Source organism: Lemur catta, chromosome 16 (assembly GCF_020740605.2).
Source record: "Lemur catta isolate mLemCat1 chromosome 16, mLemCat1.pri, whole genome shotgun sequence".
Lineage (NCBI taxonomy): Eukaryota > Metazoa > Chordata > Mammalia > Primates > Lemuridae > Lemur > Lemur catta.
In genome coordinates this window covers 14284871-14299112 of record NC_059143.1, presented here as the reverse complement: position 1 = coordinate 14299112, position 14242 = coordinate 14284871, and the positions used below count along the sequence as shown (strand labels likewise).

At 35.2% G+C, this 14242-nt stretch overlaps 1 protein-coding gene across 1 annotated transcript in view; it reads left to right on the top strand.

Annotated features, from left to right (window-relative positions):
* The window catches only part of ROCK1 (Rho associated coiled-coil containing protein kinase 1), a 139307-nt gene extending 128280 nt beyond the window's left edge, over nucleotides 1-11027 (top strand). Inside the window, exons 28-33 of the mRNA XM_045527986.1 lie at nucleotides 4236-4306; nucleotides 4510-4598; nucleotides 6566-6644; nucleotides 6813-7074; nucleotides 8237-8444; nucleotides 9574-11027. Of these exons, the coding sequence (XP_045383942.1) occupies nucleotides 4236-4306; nucleotides 4510-4598; nucleotides 6566-6644; nucleotides 6813-7074; nucleotides 8237-8444; nucleotides 9574-9577 (713 nt within the window). The 3' untranslated portion in view covers nucleotides 9578-11027. The remainder of the gene's footprint in view (nucleotides 1-4235; nucleotides 4307-4509; nucleotides 4599-6565; nucleotides 6645-6812; nucleotides 7075-8236; nucleotides 8445-9573) is intronic.
* Nucleotides 11028-14242: the final 3215 nt, after the last annotated feature.

Below are 14242 nucleotides of genomic sequence, written 5' to 3'. Positions count from 1 at the left end.
AGTTAAGGTTTTGTAGCTATATCAAGGAGGAATTGTTGAAGAATTTTAATACTCAGTATTAGAGAGTTATATATCTGTCTTTCAAGTGTCTGAAAGATTTCTTGAAGGTAATGATTAGTGATTAATTTTTACTTAAGGTTAGAAAAATAGTAAATGAATTTACAGACTAAAAAAGGGGAGGACTTGGAATAGATTAAGTTCACTCAACAGTTAAAAAAATGAATTTTGAAATATGGTCATTTTTAGTTTAATGAAATGATTTTTTTAAGTAGTTGGATGAATGGATATTGTGACTTTTAATATTTCTGTTAGACTTCATCAGTTAGTATAAAATTTCTAATTTAATTATCTCACACATCTAGAATTCTGCTTCTATAAATCTCATGTCATTAACTAGATTAAGTCTCTCCTTTAAATTTCCCAATTCTAAAAATCTTACTTATAAAAGTTACTCCTTCTCTGACTTACCATTCGTAAAGTCACTTTCTTTCTCTTAATTCTTTTATGTCTTTATCCTCCCTTTGGTTCTGTGGCAGGTTATGGCCTAGCACACTGTATAAATTTAGCAATTACTCTTAGGATTATGCACTGCTTATTGCCTAGATGACAAAAATCTTTAACGTGATAACCGTAGTTTTTCTTCATTCTTCCTATTTCCTTCTTTTGGAACTGTTGACCCTAGATATCTGGAGAGAATGTAGAAGTAGATGAAGCATTAGGGAAAGACTTGGTATTACCACTTCATTAGTATTCATTATCTCTTACGAATTATCTGCACCATTCTCTTTTCCATCCAGCTTGGTCTCAGGCTTTGCAAATTAAACCTGAAAATGGTAGATTTCATGGTGTGTTTCCAAATATTTGAGTATATGAGGGTTTCTAACTTTGCTCAAATCTAACCAGTGATTTGAAGATAACACATCTAAATTCTTGAGTATTGATTGGTTTCACTTTCTTTTTTATATCACTTTTGAAGTTAATTAAAATATTTTGAAATGGTTCCCTACCTCTTAAGCAGTATGTGGTTTATGCAGGTAAACTTCAGTAGTCCTCAGAGGTTAGCTTTGATGTTTAAACTAGCTGTATTGAATATTGATTTACTATAATTAGGCTGTCTGACTCTTAATTTGAGTAAAAGAATCAATTGCTAATATTGCAATAATATACATCTAATTTTTTGTAAGTTCAAATTGCCTTACAAATATGTTGTATAAAATTTGGAGCCAAGTTTTTGTACTTCTTTATCATATTAATGATAATCTAGACTTAGAAGTTCTCGGCATGAGTTTCATTTACTTATTTGGAGAAGCTGATTTCTCTGTTTGCACTGTGAAAGATGGAATTTACGCTGTTATACCTTCAGATCGCCACTTAAGTCACAAGTAGTCCTGGTTTTAGAAGCGGTCTTTATGTTTAAAAAACTGTAAGTATATTAACTTGTATCTAAGGAAGGAGTAAGGAAACAGAGGAGAAGCTAGTATGTATTTTTTAATTTGTTATCACTGAGCTTAGTTCACTTGCTTTTCTGAGGGAATTCAACAGAAGGAAAAACTAAGATTCTTTCCCATAACATTATAGTTTTAAATTGGCAAAAACCTTAACCTCAATACCTTTATTTCAGTTCTGTATTTCTTCATTTAATTTAAATATGAGCAAATATAAAAGTTGGGCTTATTTGAATCATAAAATGCCCTTGATATATAAAATTTCTAAAGGAGCATTGAAATAACAGATAAAGTCATAACATGTAATAATTTACTGAAAATTAGAAAACAGTGGCAGGTTAACCCAAACCTAGAGCCAGAAAACATGAATGTTTTTGTCATTCTGACAAAAAAATAAGTATGGAGGTGGAGTATTTTAGCATACACAATTTTGTATAAATGTCAGGATTTCAAAGGCTTTCATATCCTTTTTTATCTTTTTTTTTTTTGAGACAGAGTCTCACTCTATTGCCTGGGCTAGAGTGCCGTGGCGTCAGCCTAGCTCACAGCAACCTCAAACTCCTGGGCTCAAGCAATCCTCCTGCCTCAGCCTCCCAAGTAGCTGGGACTATAGGCATGTGCCACCATGCCCGGCTAATTTTTTCTATATAGACTTTTTGGCTGCCCAAATCATTTCTTTCTATTTTTAGTAGAGACGGGGTCTTGCTCTTGCTCAGGCTAGTCTTGAACTCCTGGCCTTGAGCCATCCTCCCGCCTCCGCCTCCCAGAGTGCTAGGATTATGGCGTGAGCCACCTTGCCCGGTCATATCTTTTGTTTTCAGTGAGGAATTACTGATATTAAATAGCCTTGTATCATCAGATATCGAATAATATTTATTGTAAATATTGTTCATCTTTATGTTTTCCAAACCAAACCACACTTTAAAACAAGAGCTGCAGTTTCTGCCACAATAATGGGGAAATTTCCTAGCAATAACTTTTTTGCTTTTCTAAGATAAAATATTTGAATGATGAATATATGATCAACAGCCTTCTGCATGTTATTTAATACAAATCTGCCTGAATTGCAAAATAATCCACATATCTATCAAGTAACTCATCTGTGTGTCAGTTGCCATCAGATATATAAAACAAGTGTTAGAATATGATCCCTGCTCTAACAAAACTTACCAAAGAACTGCCTAAGGAACCAAAATAATTATGTCATGAACTAAATAGCAGCAATTAAGAAAAAAGTTGAGAGAAGAAAAGGGTCATTTTGGACTGAAGTTACCTCATTATTTCCTCTCTTTTAACAGCTACAATTTATATGATGAGGAATAACATAAGCAAAGGTGTGGAGAGTTTAAGTACATGGTAGAAATAGAAAAAAAGTGAATAATATCCCAATTCAATTAACTGCAAAGCTTGTTTGGGGACAGAACAGTGTTTAGCTATAGAAGCATAAGCTTAGAAATTAGAATACCTGACTTTGAATTCTGGAGCTTTCACAGATAGAGTAGCCTTTGCACAAGTTAGTTCACTTTTCTGTGCCTCCGTCTCTTCATAATAGAACCTATCCTATATTCCTAGGGATATAATATGCTATATTAGTGGGATTATACATAGGTTAAATATGAGATATGACATGTAAAGCAGTTGGCAAATAATAAATGTTCACTAAACATTACCTGTTACTATTACTGTAAGACTAAGCTCTATAGCTTTTAAATTATGTAAAGAGGAACAATACATATTCCCATTAAATCATGATTTGAACCATAGTATAATCTGTCACATTATAGCATCATCCTTTAAAATTAGTTACTCTTCTATTCTTTTGTTTCAAATATAATAAGATATAGAAAACACTTAAATTGAATGAATTTTCTTATCTCCAACCTAATATATAATAACCATTTCTAATGCAGTCATCTTTATCCCCTAAAGTTTCTAATAAACATTAGTTATATTTAAATAGTAATGATAATTATTATAAAATGTCTTGATCAAAATAGTCAAGGAATTTCTGGTATGCACAAACTAGTTGAGATATTACCAGTTGACCAGCTGACTTCTGTGTTCTTTTACTGTTTATTAAATTAAGGTATCATAAACTTAAAAGGCTTTATTGCCCTTCAGTTTGAGAAGAATTGTAATTGGACTAACCACTAGAATTAAGTGCCCCCCCCTAACTAAATTTGGACAACTTTATTAAAATTGTTATGGCTATTTTACCAAAAAGTTGATCAGAATGTTGTACTGAGAAAACAAATAAAATGCTTGTCTCTTATTCTTTATATCTAGTTGATTCTGCCTGCATTCCTTATTTATTTATCTTCTATTCTTGTCTTCTGTGAGTAATAGGACACTTCTGTACTTTTGCTTGCTCTTTCTTGTGTAAATCATGGCTCTGATTTGTTCCACTTGCTGCATAATTTTTTTCTTTTCTTTTTGCTGAATATTTTTATATGAATGTTAAATGATATTTAAAGTCCTCTGTGTCATACATATCCCATTTAAGCTGCAATCCATTCCAGTCTTGCCTGGCTCTTAAGGGTATTGTTACTTCGTACTTTCGTAATTGAGTACTAAATGTTAATTTTATGGGAGAAGTGGCTTGGAGTTTTTTTCTGCAATATTTGTATGGCCATAAAGTTTATTTGTGTGATTGAAGCATGGAAGAGCAAATTATAGCACTTTTTCATTTGTGTTCAATTGCTTGTTGCTGCATGCTGTCAGACAACTTGTAATAGTTTTTCCTGTTGTTACAATTTAAAACTAACTATTATATAATTCTTTTTCTGCTAGAGTCAAGAATTGAAGGTTGGCTTTCTGTACCAAATAGAGGAAATATCAAACGATATGGCTGGAAAAAGCAGGTACCACATGCCTAATTTTTTTCTAACTGATATTTTGTTATACATTTTACTTCAAAACATATAGATTATTAACAGCTTTTTTATGAGCATTGATTTTAGTTTAATACAGCATAATCTAAACATAAATGGCAAATGTTATGCTTATCACTTCAAACCAAGTTAATGGTGCTTTTGTACCTCTTTCCCCTTTTTTCTCATTTCAGTATGTTGTGGTAAGCAGCAAAAAAATTTTGTTCTATAATGATGAACAAGATAAGGAGCAATCTAATCCGTCTATGGTGTTGGACATAGAGTAAGTTGCCTTTGATTCAATTTTAAGGTAGTTGAGTGTTAACTTTGATAATTATTTTTAGACTTACAATTTAGTTTATATTTTGTGTTATTTAAATAACATTACATACTTTTCTGTTTTTCTTTCTTTTTTTTTTTTTTTTTTTTTTTTGAAACAGAGTCTCACTCTGTCACCCAGGCTAGGGTGCAGTGGCAGCATCATAGCTCACTGCAACCTCAAACTCCTGGGCTCAAGTGATCTGCCTCAGCCTCCTGTGCTTTTTTTGTTTTTCTTAAACTTAAATATTAACTTAAGGCCAAGGCCAGAGGATGGCTTGGGACTGAGTTCAAGACTAGCCTGGGCAACATAGTGAGACCACTGTCTCTACCAAAATAAAGAAATTAGCTGTTAGCAGTGGCATGTACCTATAGTCCTAGTTCTTGGGAGGCTGCTGAGGGAGGATCACTTGAGTCCCCAAATTCAAGGTTACAGTCAGCTACGGTTGCACCACTGTACTCTTGCCTGGACAATAGCTAGAGATCCTGTCTCTATTAAGAAAAAATGTAGTTAGGCCTGTGATGATTGCCTCTGTACTGAACATGTAGGAACTTTTTTTTCCTTGTCATTATTCCCTAAACAATATAGTATAACAACTATTTACATAGCATTTACATTGTATTAAATATTATAAGTAATCTAGAGACAATTTAAATTATATGGGAGGATGTGTGCAGGTTATATGCAAATACTGTTCCATTTTATGTCAGGGACTTGAGCATTTTGGTATCCTTAGGCTTCCTGGAATCAATCCCCACAGATACGGAGGCATAACAGTATATAATGTCATCGCCAAATGATGATAATGTTACTTCTTTCTTTCCAATATGTATGCCTTTTTCCACATATGTAAATTCATATGACCACCACCACAGTCAGAATACACAACAATTTCGTCACACAGATCCCTGTGCTACCGTTTTGTAGCCACAGGCAGCTTCCTTCCTTCCACTCCTTCCTGATCTGTGGCAACATTAATCCTCTCTCCATTTCTATAATTTTGTCATTTCAAAGATATGATATAAATGGACTTGGTGTGTAATCTTTTGCAATCAGCTTTTTTTTTTTTCTTGAGACAGAATCTCACTCTGTCACCCAGGCTAGGGTACAGTGGTGGCGGCATCACAGTAACCACCAACTCCTGGGCTCAAAGAATCCTCCTGCCTCAGCCTCCCGAGTAGCTGGGCCTACAGGCACACACCACGATGCCTGGCTAAGTTTTGTATTTTTTGTAGAGATGGGTTCTCACTGTGTTGCCAGGCTGGTCTTGAACTCGAGAGTTCAAGCTATCCTCCAGCCTCAGCTAGGATTACAGGTGTGAGCTACCACACCCAGCTGATCATCACTTTTTTTTTTTTTTTACTCAACATAAATTCCCTTGAGATTGATCCAAGTTGTGATTTATTTATTTTTATTTTGGGGTAATATTCTGTGTTATAGATGAATCACACTTTGTTTAACCATTCATTTGGGTGATTTCCAGTTTTGGGCTATTATGAATAAAGCTGCTATGAACATTTATGTAGAAGTTTTTATATAGGTATAAAGTTTTATGTAAATTTTTGTTTTTTGGAATAAAAGCCCAAGAATGCAATTGCTGAGTCATGTGGTAAGCGTGTGTTTAGTTTTGTAAGAAATTACCATACTCTTTTCTAGAGTGGCTCTGCAATTTTATATTTCCATCAGCAGTGTATGTGTGAATTAGTTTCTCTGCATCCTCACCAGCATTTGATGTTATTATTACTTTTACTTTTTAAATCTGATAGATGTATGGTAGTACTCCTTGTGGTTTTGATTTGTATTTCTCTAATGGTCAGTGTTATTAAACATCTTTTTGTGTCTATTTGCCATCTGTATGTCCTCTTCAGTAAAGTGTCTATCTTTTGGTATAAGTGAGTTTTCTTAATGGCCTGTACTTATTTTCATTTTAGTAAATTGTTTCATGTTCGACCTGTAACCCAAGGAGATGTGTATAGAGCTGAAACTGAAGAAATTCCTAAAATATTCCAGGTAAAAATCATAATTTCAAATGATCTTTTTACTGAGCACTAAGTGCTTTTGTGAAGTAAATGTAAACTATACCAATGCTTTTATATATTTGGAATTTTTTCATATTTGAAATTTTTATATACAGATTTAAGATCTTTTTTATCTTCCTTTCACTATTCCTGAATGTAGATACTATATGCAAATGAAGGTGAATGTAGAAAAGATGCAGAGATGGAACCAGTACAACAAGCTGAGAAAACTAATTTCCAAAATCACAAAGGCCATGAATTCATCCCTACCCTTTACCACTTTCCCGCCAATTGTGAGGCCTGTGCCAAACCTCTCTGGCATGTTTTTAAGCCACCGCCAGCCCTAGAATGTCGAAGATGCCATGTTAAGTGCCACAGAGATCACTTAGATAAGAAAGAAGACTTAATTTCTCCATGTAAAGGTAAGAAATGATTATTTTTACAACTTAGTTTTAAGTCCCAGTGAAATAATTTCAAGTGTAATCATCTATACCAAGTTGAAAACAGGTTATAAGAAATAATATTTTGGGGCTGGGTGCTGTGGCTCATGCTGTAATCCTAGTACTCTGGGAGGCTGAGGCGGGAGGATTGCTCGAGGTCAGGAGTTTGAGACCAGCCTGAGAAAGAGTGAGACCCCATCTGTACTAAAAATAGAAAAAATTAGACAGGCATGGTGGTGTGTGCCTATAGTCCCAGGTTCTTGGGAGGCTGAGGCAGGAGGATCCTTGAGTCCAGGAGTTTGAGGTGAGCTAGGCTGATGCCACGGCACTCTAGCCCAGGCAACAGAGTGAGACTCTGTCTCAAAAAATACATATATATTTTGGGCCATCGCAGTGGCTTTCGCTTGTAATCCCAGTGATTTGGGAGGCTGAGGTGGGAGGACCACTTGAGGTCAGGAGTTTAAGGTTACAGTGATCTATGATCACGCCATTACACTCTAGCGTGGGCAACAAAGTGAGACCGTTACTCATTAAAAAAAAAACAAAAAGTAAAGAAGTAATATTTTGACACTATTTTGGTGGAGCAATATGCATCTGTTATTTCACAACTGCAGATTTAGCTTAGAACATAATGTTTTTAAAGAGAGTCATCCCTTTGTAAAAAAAAAAAAAAAATGCCACTAAGAAATTATTCTAAGTTGGAGAGAAGAGCTATAGGTGAGCTCTAGAATATTCCCCCCTTGAATTTTTACCTCCTGCCTGTTTTCGTTTTCTTTTGCTTTCATTAACTGGACTAGCATGCTGTATCATAGACAAAATGTCTGCTAGTTTATAGAGGTAACTTGAAGGGAAGAACACACTGTACTATTTTAGGATAAGAAATTTATGTTCTTTAAATACATTTATCTGTCTTGTGCATTTTTTTGTATTTCTGATTTTTCTTTATTTCTCTTTTTAGTTTATGACTAATGTTTTCTTTTTAAATTTCAGCCTTAATTAAGTTAAGGGGAAAGAGATACTATCCAAGCTTAATTAAGCATAATAAAACTTTTATAACTTTAAGAACTTGAAAAATTGTACATTTGATAGAGTTTTTTAAAATATTACATGACTTAAATTGTGCTCTTTTTTTTCCTTAACATAGTAAGTTATGATGTAACATCGGCAAGAGATATGCTGCTATTAGCATGTTCTCAGGATGAACAAAAAAAATGGGTAACTCATTTAGTAAAGAAAATCCCTAAGAATCCACCATCTGGTTTTGTTCGTGCCTCCCCTCGAACTCTTTCTACAAGATCCACTGCAAATCAGTCTTTCCGGAAAGTGGTCAAAAATACATCTGGAAAAACTAGGTAAGGATTGAGTTGTTAACCCTATTAACAATGTGAAAATGATTGGATAACATCTACTAAAATCAGAAATCTAATTGTTCTTTTCACCAAAGAGGACATCATTTATAGCTAGGTTTTTATATGTGACTTCATAAATCAGTTTAAATGATTCCCATTAGAAATTAATAATACTAATAAATATAACATTGATTTAGTTCAATGTTGAATTTTATTGTCATAAGTTGGTATAAATGCCATATATTTAGCTGGTAATGTTTTAACCAACTTTTAGTTAATCTTTTTTAATCCAAATAGATTCATAAAACTTTATTTTTAACTTTGATCTTTAACTATGTTAGCATAGTTTTTCTAGAAAAATCAAAAATTATTTATATTATCAATGACTATATGATTACAAATAAACTGCCTAGTTAAGTCCTACTTTTGGGGGGAGGGGTTAACTTTTTGATGGAATTTTTTCCAAAAATATATGCTGTGATACATAATTATAATTAAACCCTTTCTTGGAGAGAATTTATAAAATCTCATTAAATTCTCATTTTACATGTGATTAAATGAGGCTCAGAGAAATTAAGCAGTTTGCACAGGGTCACACAGATTAAGGGGGCTATTGGAATGTGGAAGCTGAGACCTAACACTACTTTGCCTCTTTGCTAACGTCACCCACATCTTTCAAGCACCTTAAAACCATCTTAAACTTATCCCTTTTTTTCATTCCCTATTGTCAGTAACCAAGTCTAATTGTTGGAAATGACTCCTATCCTTTCCTTCTTCTGTATTCCTCAGCCACCATACTACTCCAGTGTATTATCACCTCACTCCTCATTTAATTGTGTAGAATGCTGTATCAGCCTTCCCCTGGGCGTAGGGTATAAGCTGGATCTAAAATGAATTAACATTGGATAATAGCTGAATAAGAAAATGTGTTTGAAAAAGAGTAGAAACAAAGAAGAGATAATACTAAGTATATTTTTCCTTTTCCCTGTTTAATAAATTTTGTGTAATTTTTAATTATTGTATATAAAGGTAACATGTATTTACCTTTCCTTTCCATTTTTGTTTCTTATATTTTTTAACTGAGTGCATTTCTTGAATTAACAGTTTTTTTCTCTTTTTCTTCTCCCAACAGTTAACCATGCGACCTAGTGCCTTGTGGAATCGTGTGGGACGCTACCTGAAAAACCAGGCTTCTTTAACCATGCAGAGCAGACAGGCTATTTCTTTGACACAAATATCACAGGCTTCAGGGTTAAGATTGCTGTTATTCTGTCCTTGCTTTGGCACAACACACTGAGGGTTTTTTTTTTAATTGCGGGTTTGCCTACAGGTAGATTAGATTAATTATTACTATGTAATGCAAGTACAATTGGGGGGAAGCTTAGGTAGATATATTTTTTTAAAAAGGTGTTGCCTTTTTGAATTTCTAAGAAAATGCCTGTCAATCGTGATAGAACAGAGTTTTCCTCATATGAGTGAGAGGAAGGGACTTTCACTTTCAAGTGGAATGGCCATCACTATCAAGATCAGCTCATGGAAGGAGTAATGAAAATATCTCAAAATGAGACAAAAAGTGTTTTTTTAAATGACTTAAGTTTTTGTGCTCTTGCAAGACTATACAAAATTATTTTAGGAAAGCAGTGACATCACTTGAACTTCAGTGCCCTCACTGTAGAATTAAAAAGCCTTACTGTTGATTGCCCATGGTGGACTTGATGGAGAAATTAAATATCTTACATTATGCTTTACAAAATACTGTATATGTTTCAGCAAGTTGGGGGAGGGGGAGAAGACAAAAAAAATTACATTTAATCTATGCATTTTTGCCAAGCCATATTGAGTTATGTTACTACTAGAGTCATTAGGAACTAACTGTACAAAAGAACCAAGTTTAAAAGCATTTTGTGGGGTACATCATTTCTGTAATTGTATAATGTATTTCTTTGTGGTTTTAAGTGATAAAGACATTAAGTTAACAAACATATAAGAAATGTATGCACTGTTTGAAATGTAAATTATTCTTAGAACACTTTCAATGGGAGTTGCATTGCCCTTTTAGTGCCTTAATTTGAGAGAATTATTTTACTGCCATGAGTAAGTATAGAAATTTCTAAAAACATATTTTCAAAAAATTATGTGTGTCAGTGGGTTTTCATTGATAATTGGTTTAATTTAAAATATTTAGAAGTTTGTTGGACTTTCATAAATTGAGTACAATCTTTACATCAAACTACCTGCTATAATGACTTTATAAAACTATCAACAAAAAATGTAGAAGGTTGCACCAATATAAAAAGAAAATTATGGCAACACATTCGTGATGTTTTCCAGTTAACATAGGAATTATCAGATAAATACTGTTAAACTCTTGTTCAATAACAAGAGTTGATTCATATGGCAGTATGATTTATTGTTTTTTTTTTTAACCAAATACCTCCTCAGTAATTTATAATGGCTTTGCAGTAATGTGTATCAAATAAGAAGCACTGGAAAACTGATCGTCTCTAGGATGATATGCATGTTTCAAGTGGTATTAAAAGCCGCACTGATGGATATGTAATAATAAACATATCTGTTATTAATATGCTAATGACTCTGTGCTCATTTAATGAGAAATAAAAGTAATTTATGGATGGATATCTTTAATAATGATTGCTATGATGTTTTCTCATGGCTGAAATGAATAGAAAGCATACTAAAAATTAGTCTCTAATTGTATACAGATGTTTGTTAAATTCCAATGACTAGATTAAAGTATATTTTTAAAAGATAAAACCTGGTCTTGGGCTCTAAAGCAAGAGTGACTATAGTTTAAATGAAAAGTTGGCTGATGTCTATTAGGAAACGATTCTCTATGGGTCTCTTGCCTTTGTCTACACATCCTGTGAGCAGAGGCTCTGTCAGCTTTTGTTCTGGACAATCTTTTCCTAGTATATTTGTATAGTGAACAGCCTTGGGAGATAGTGTCTCCCTTGAGAGGAAGGCAGGTTTGTTTACGATCCAGTATAATAAAGATAATGTCTCCCTCCAGGTAAAAAGATTATAAAAGATTTGGGTTCCCTGAACTTGAGTGTCCTCACCTGAGATATAAACCCACTGTGTGCTCAGCACTCACTTGGGGCACTCTCCATTGCCCACATGGGACTTGGGGGGAAGGGAAACTGACGGGAACATGAAGCTCATGCTACTTGCTGTGCTATGAGTAACAAAGTCATTTGACTCTGACCCCGGAGTCTCTTGTCTTCTATTAGGATCCATGAAACTGACAGGCTAACTTGTAGCTTGCAAATAGGGTAAAATCTCAGACGCGTCGTAGTTCCTGACAGCGTGCTTACAGCCTTCTCAGAACCATCACTGCTGCCTAATGTATTAAGGCCCAGTGGCAAAGAACAGAGTTAATCCTAGTTTAAGCAAGAGAGGACTTTTTTTTTAATGAAATATTAATATGAGTTTAGAATTTTTTGAGAACGGAGAGAGCTTTGAAGAATGACTCTCAGTGCCACGTTGCACAACCAAGACAGCTGCTGCTGCTTCTAAGTTCAGGAAGCCACCCACTCCCAAAGTACACCAACATTGTGGGGATCTGAAGAGTGCCATGATCAGGAAGCCACACTGTCACTGCTAGCTCTCTGCAACACTTGGCACACTTGCTACAATCCACACCCAGCTAGATGCTTTGTACCATTCCTGTTTCCACTTATGAACCTCATATGTGCATACTGCCTCAGAAAAATCACATTCATGACCCTGCTTGCTGGCCTTAGCACAGCCTGCATCTCACAGGCTTGTTTACTGACAGCAGGGAATGAAGAACAGGGATGAGTTTAAGAAGATTTTAAGGCGCTTGGACATTAGCAAAGAGGCAAATCAGTGTTAGGTCTCAGCTTCTACATTCCAATAGCCCTCTTCATCTGTGTGATCTTGTGCAAACTGCTTAATTTCTTTAAGCCTTCTATAGGTGCATCTGCTTGGCCAAAACTAAACCACATCCAAAACCCTAGCTGCAAGAAAGTCTGGGGAACGTAGCTTCTAGCTTTCTCTCCACTTTATTACAGGAGGACATGCTAGAAATGTGGAAGGAAGTTCAACATTAAGCCAGCCCCTCCACCCTCACCTGCAAGCTTCAGCTGAGACCAGGGACTCAGACTGTGGGCTAGAAAAAAGAGCAGCCACTGTCATTATTCATTGACAGTCTCAATCCAACTGTGATCACTAGTCATCATTTGAAGTTTCAGTTAAAATAACCTGTCTGGCTGGGGGCGGTGGCTCACGCCTGTAATCCTAGCACTCTGGAAGCCCAAGGCGGGAGGATCGCTTGAGGTCAGGAGTTAGAAACCAGCCTGAGCAAGAGTGAGACCCCCATCTCTACTAAAAATAGAAAAATTAGCCGGGCATGGTGATGCATACCCACAATCTCAGCTACTCTGGATGCTGAGGCAAGAGAATCGCTTGAGCCCAGGAGTTTGAGGTTGCTGTGAGCTAGGCTTAAGCCATGGCACTCTAGCCTGGCGACAAGAGTAAGACCTGTCTCAAAAATAAATAAAAATAAGTTCTCATTTACTTTTAATATCACTAGAAATTATGCAATAGCCAAACTTACCAATCACATAAGTTTGTTCCTTCTTACTGGGTTGCTGGTCTGACTTTCCAGCTTGTTTTCATTTTCTGAAACTTAGAATTCTTTCTGCTTAGAAAGAAAGCAAAGTTAACTATTAGCAGCTATTAGGATGAATAATTAAAGACAATGTCTTTTAAAAAATTAATTGATTGTGAATGACACTATGTCTACTATTCTTGCTTTTTTACTCTTAAGGTATCATTGGATGACCAAAATTTCTTAATTTTTTTCCCATTAAACATATAGATTTTTTTTTTCTTTTTTTTATTACAGTATCCAATACTTTCAAGAAATGGGTAAATGGTTATTTATTTTTGGGGAGAATTTTATTTTGGCAGTATTTATCAATATTTTAAATATATATGCCTTTGAAAGGGAATTTCGGTTCTGTGATTGATCCCCTGGAGCTATATACACCTTGCACCAAAATATATATGCATAAGGGAGTTTAGTACAATGTAAGAGTATGTTACTGGGCCATTAATGTCCCCGCAGCATGGTATTTGTGTCTCAGGGCCCCCTTGAACACTACTTCCAAAGTAGGCTGTTTTGTTTTTTTGAGTGGTCTGTGTCCCTAAGGGGGGAATGCAGTTGGATGGTTCTAAGCAAAGCAAAGAAATTGGTGCTCTAAATTAAGGGAGGTCAGAGGTGATCTAAACTAACCCAAGATTGGGCAGGAAGAGGTGGAGAATGAAAGGGAGCCTATGGAGGGAGAGCCCAAGACCCCATGTGGATCTTGGGTGGGGATGTATGAGTGAGTAGGAGAACTGGCCATTGAGAACCCTGGCTCTAGGGGAGTTCTCAATCCAAACTGTGGTAACAGAAGGATTAACAGTATTAGGAACAACCACTTTGGGTTAAATTCCAGATCCCTCTCATTTTCCTGGATGGAATTGAGCCCCTTGCCTTCAGTACTATTCAGTGGAGATGGGGAGGGGCCCCGAAAAATGATATATTAGAGTGACCACATGTATCATCCAAAGTGGGATACTTTCGGAAGACAAATCAGGTTAATTATACCAAGAAAACCAGCATAAACTGTTACTCATGGTCACCTTATTGGTAATGGATGTCTTCTCTATATTGGAAAACAGGAGAAATAGGGGGCTATATAGATGTTGCTGTATATAGAAAAAAATTATATTTTTTGTATTTTGAGTATCATGAAACAATTTATATCATT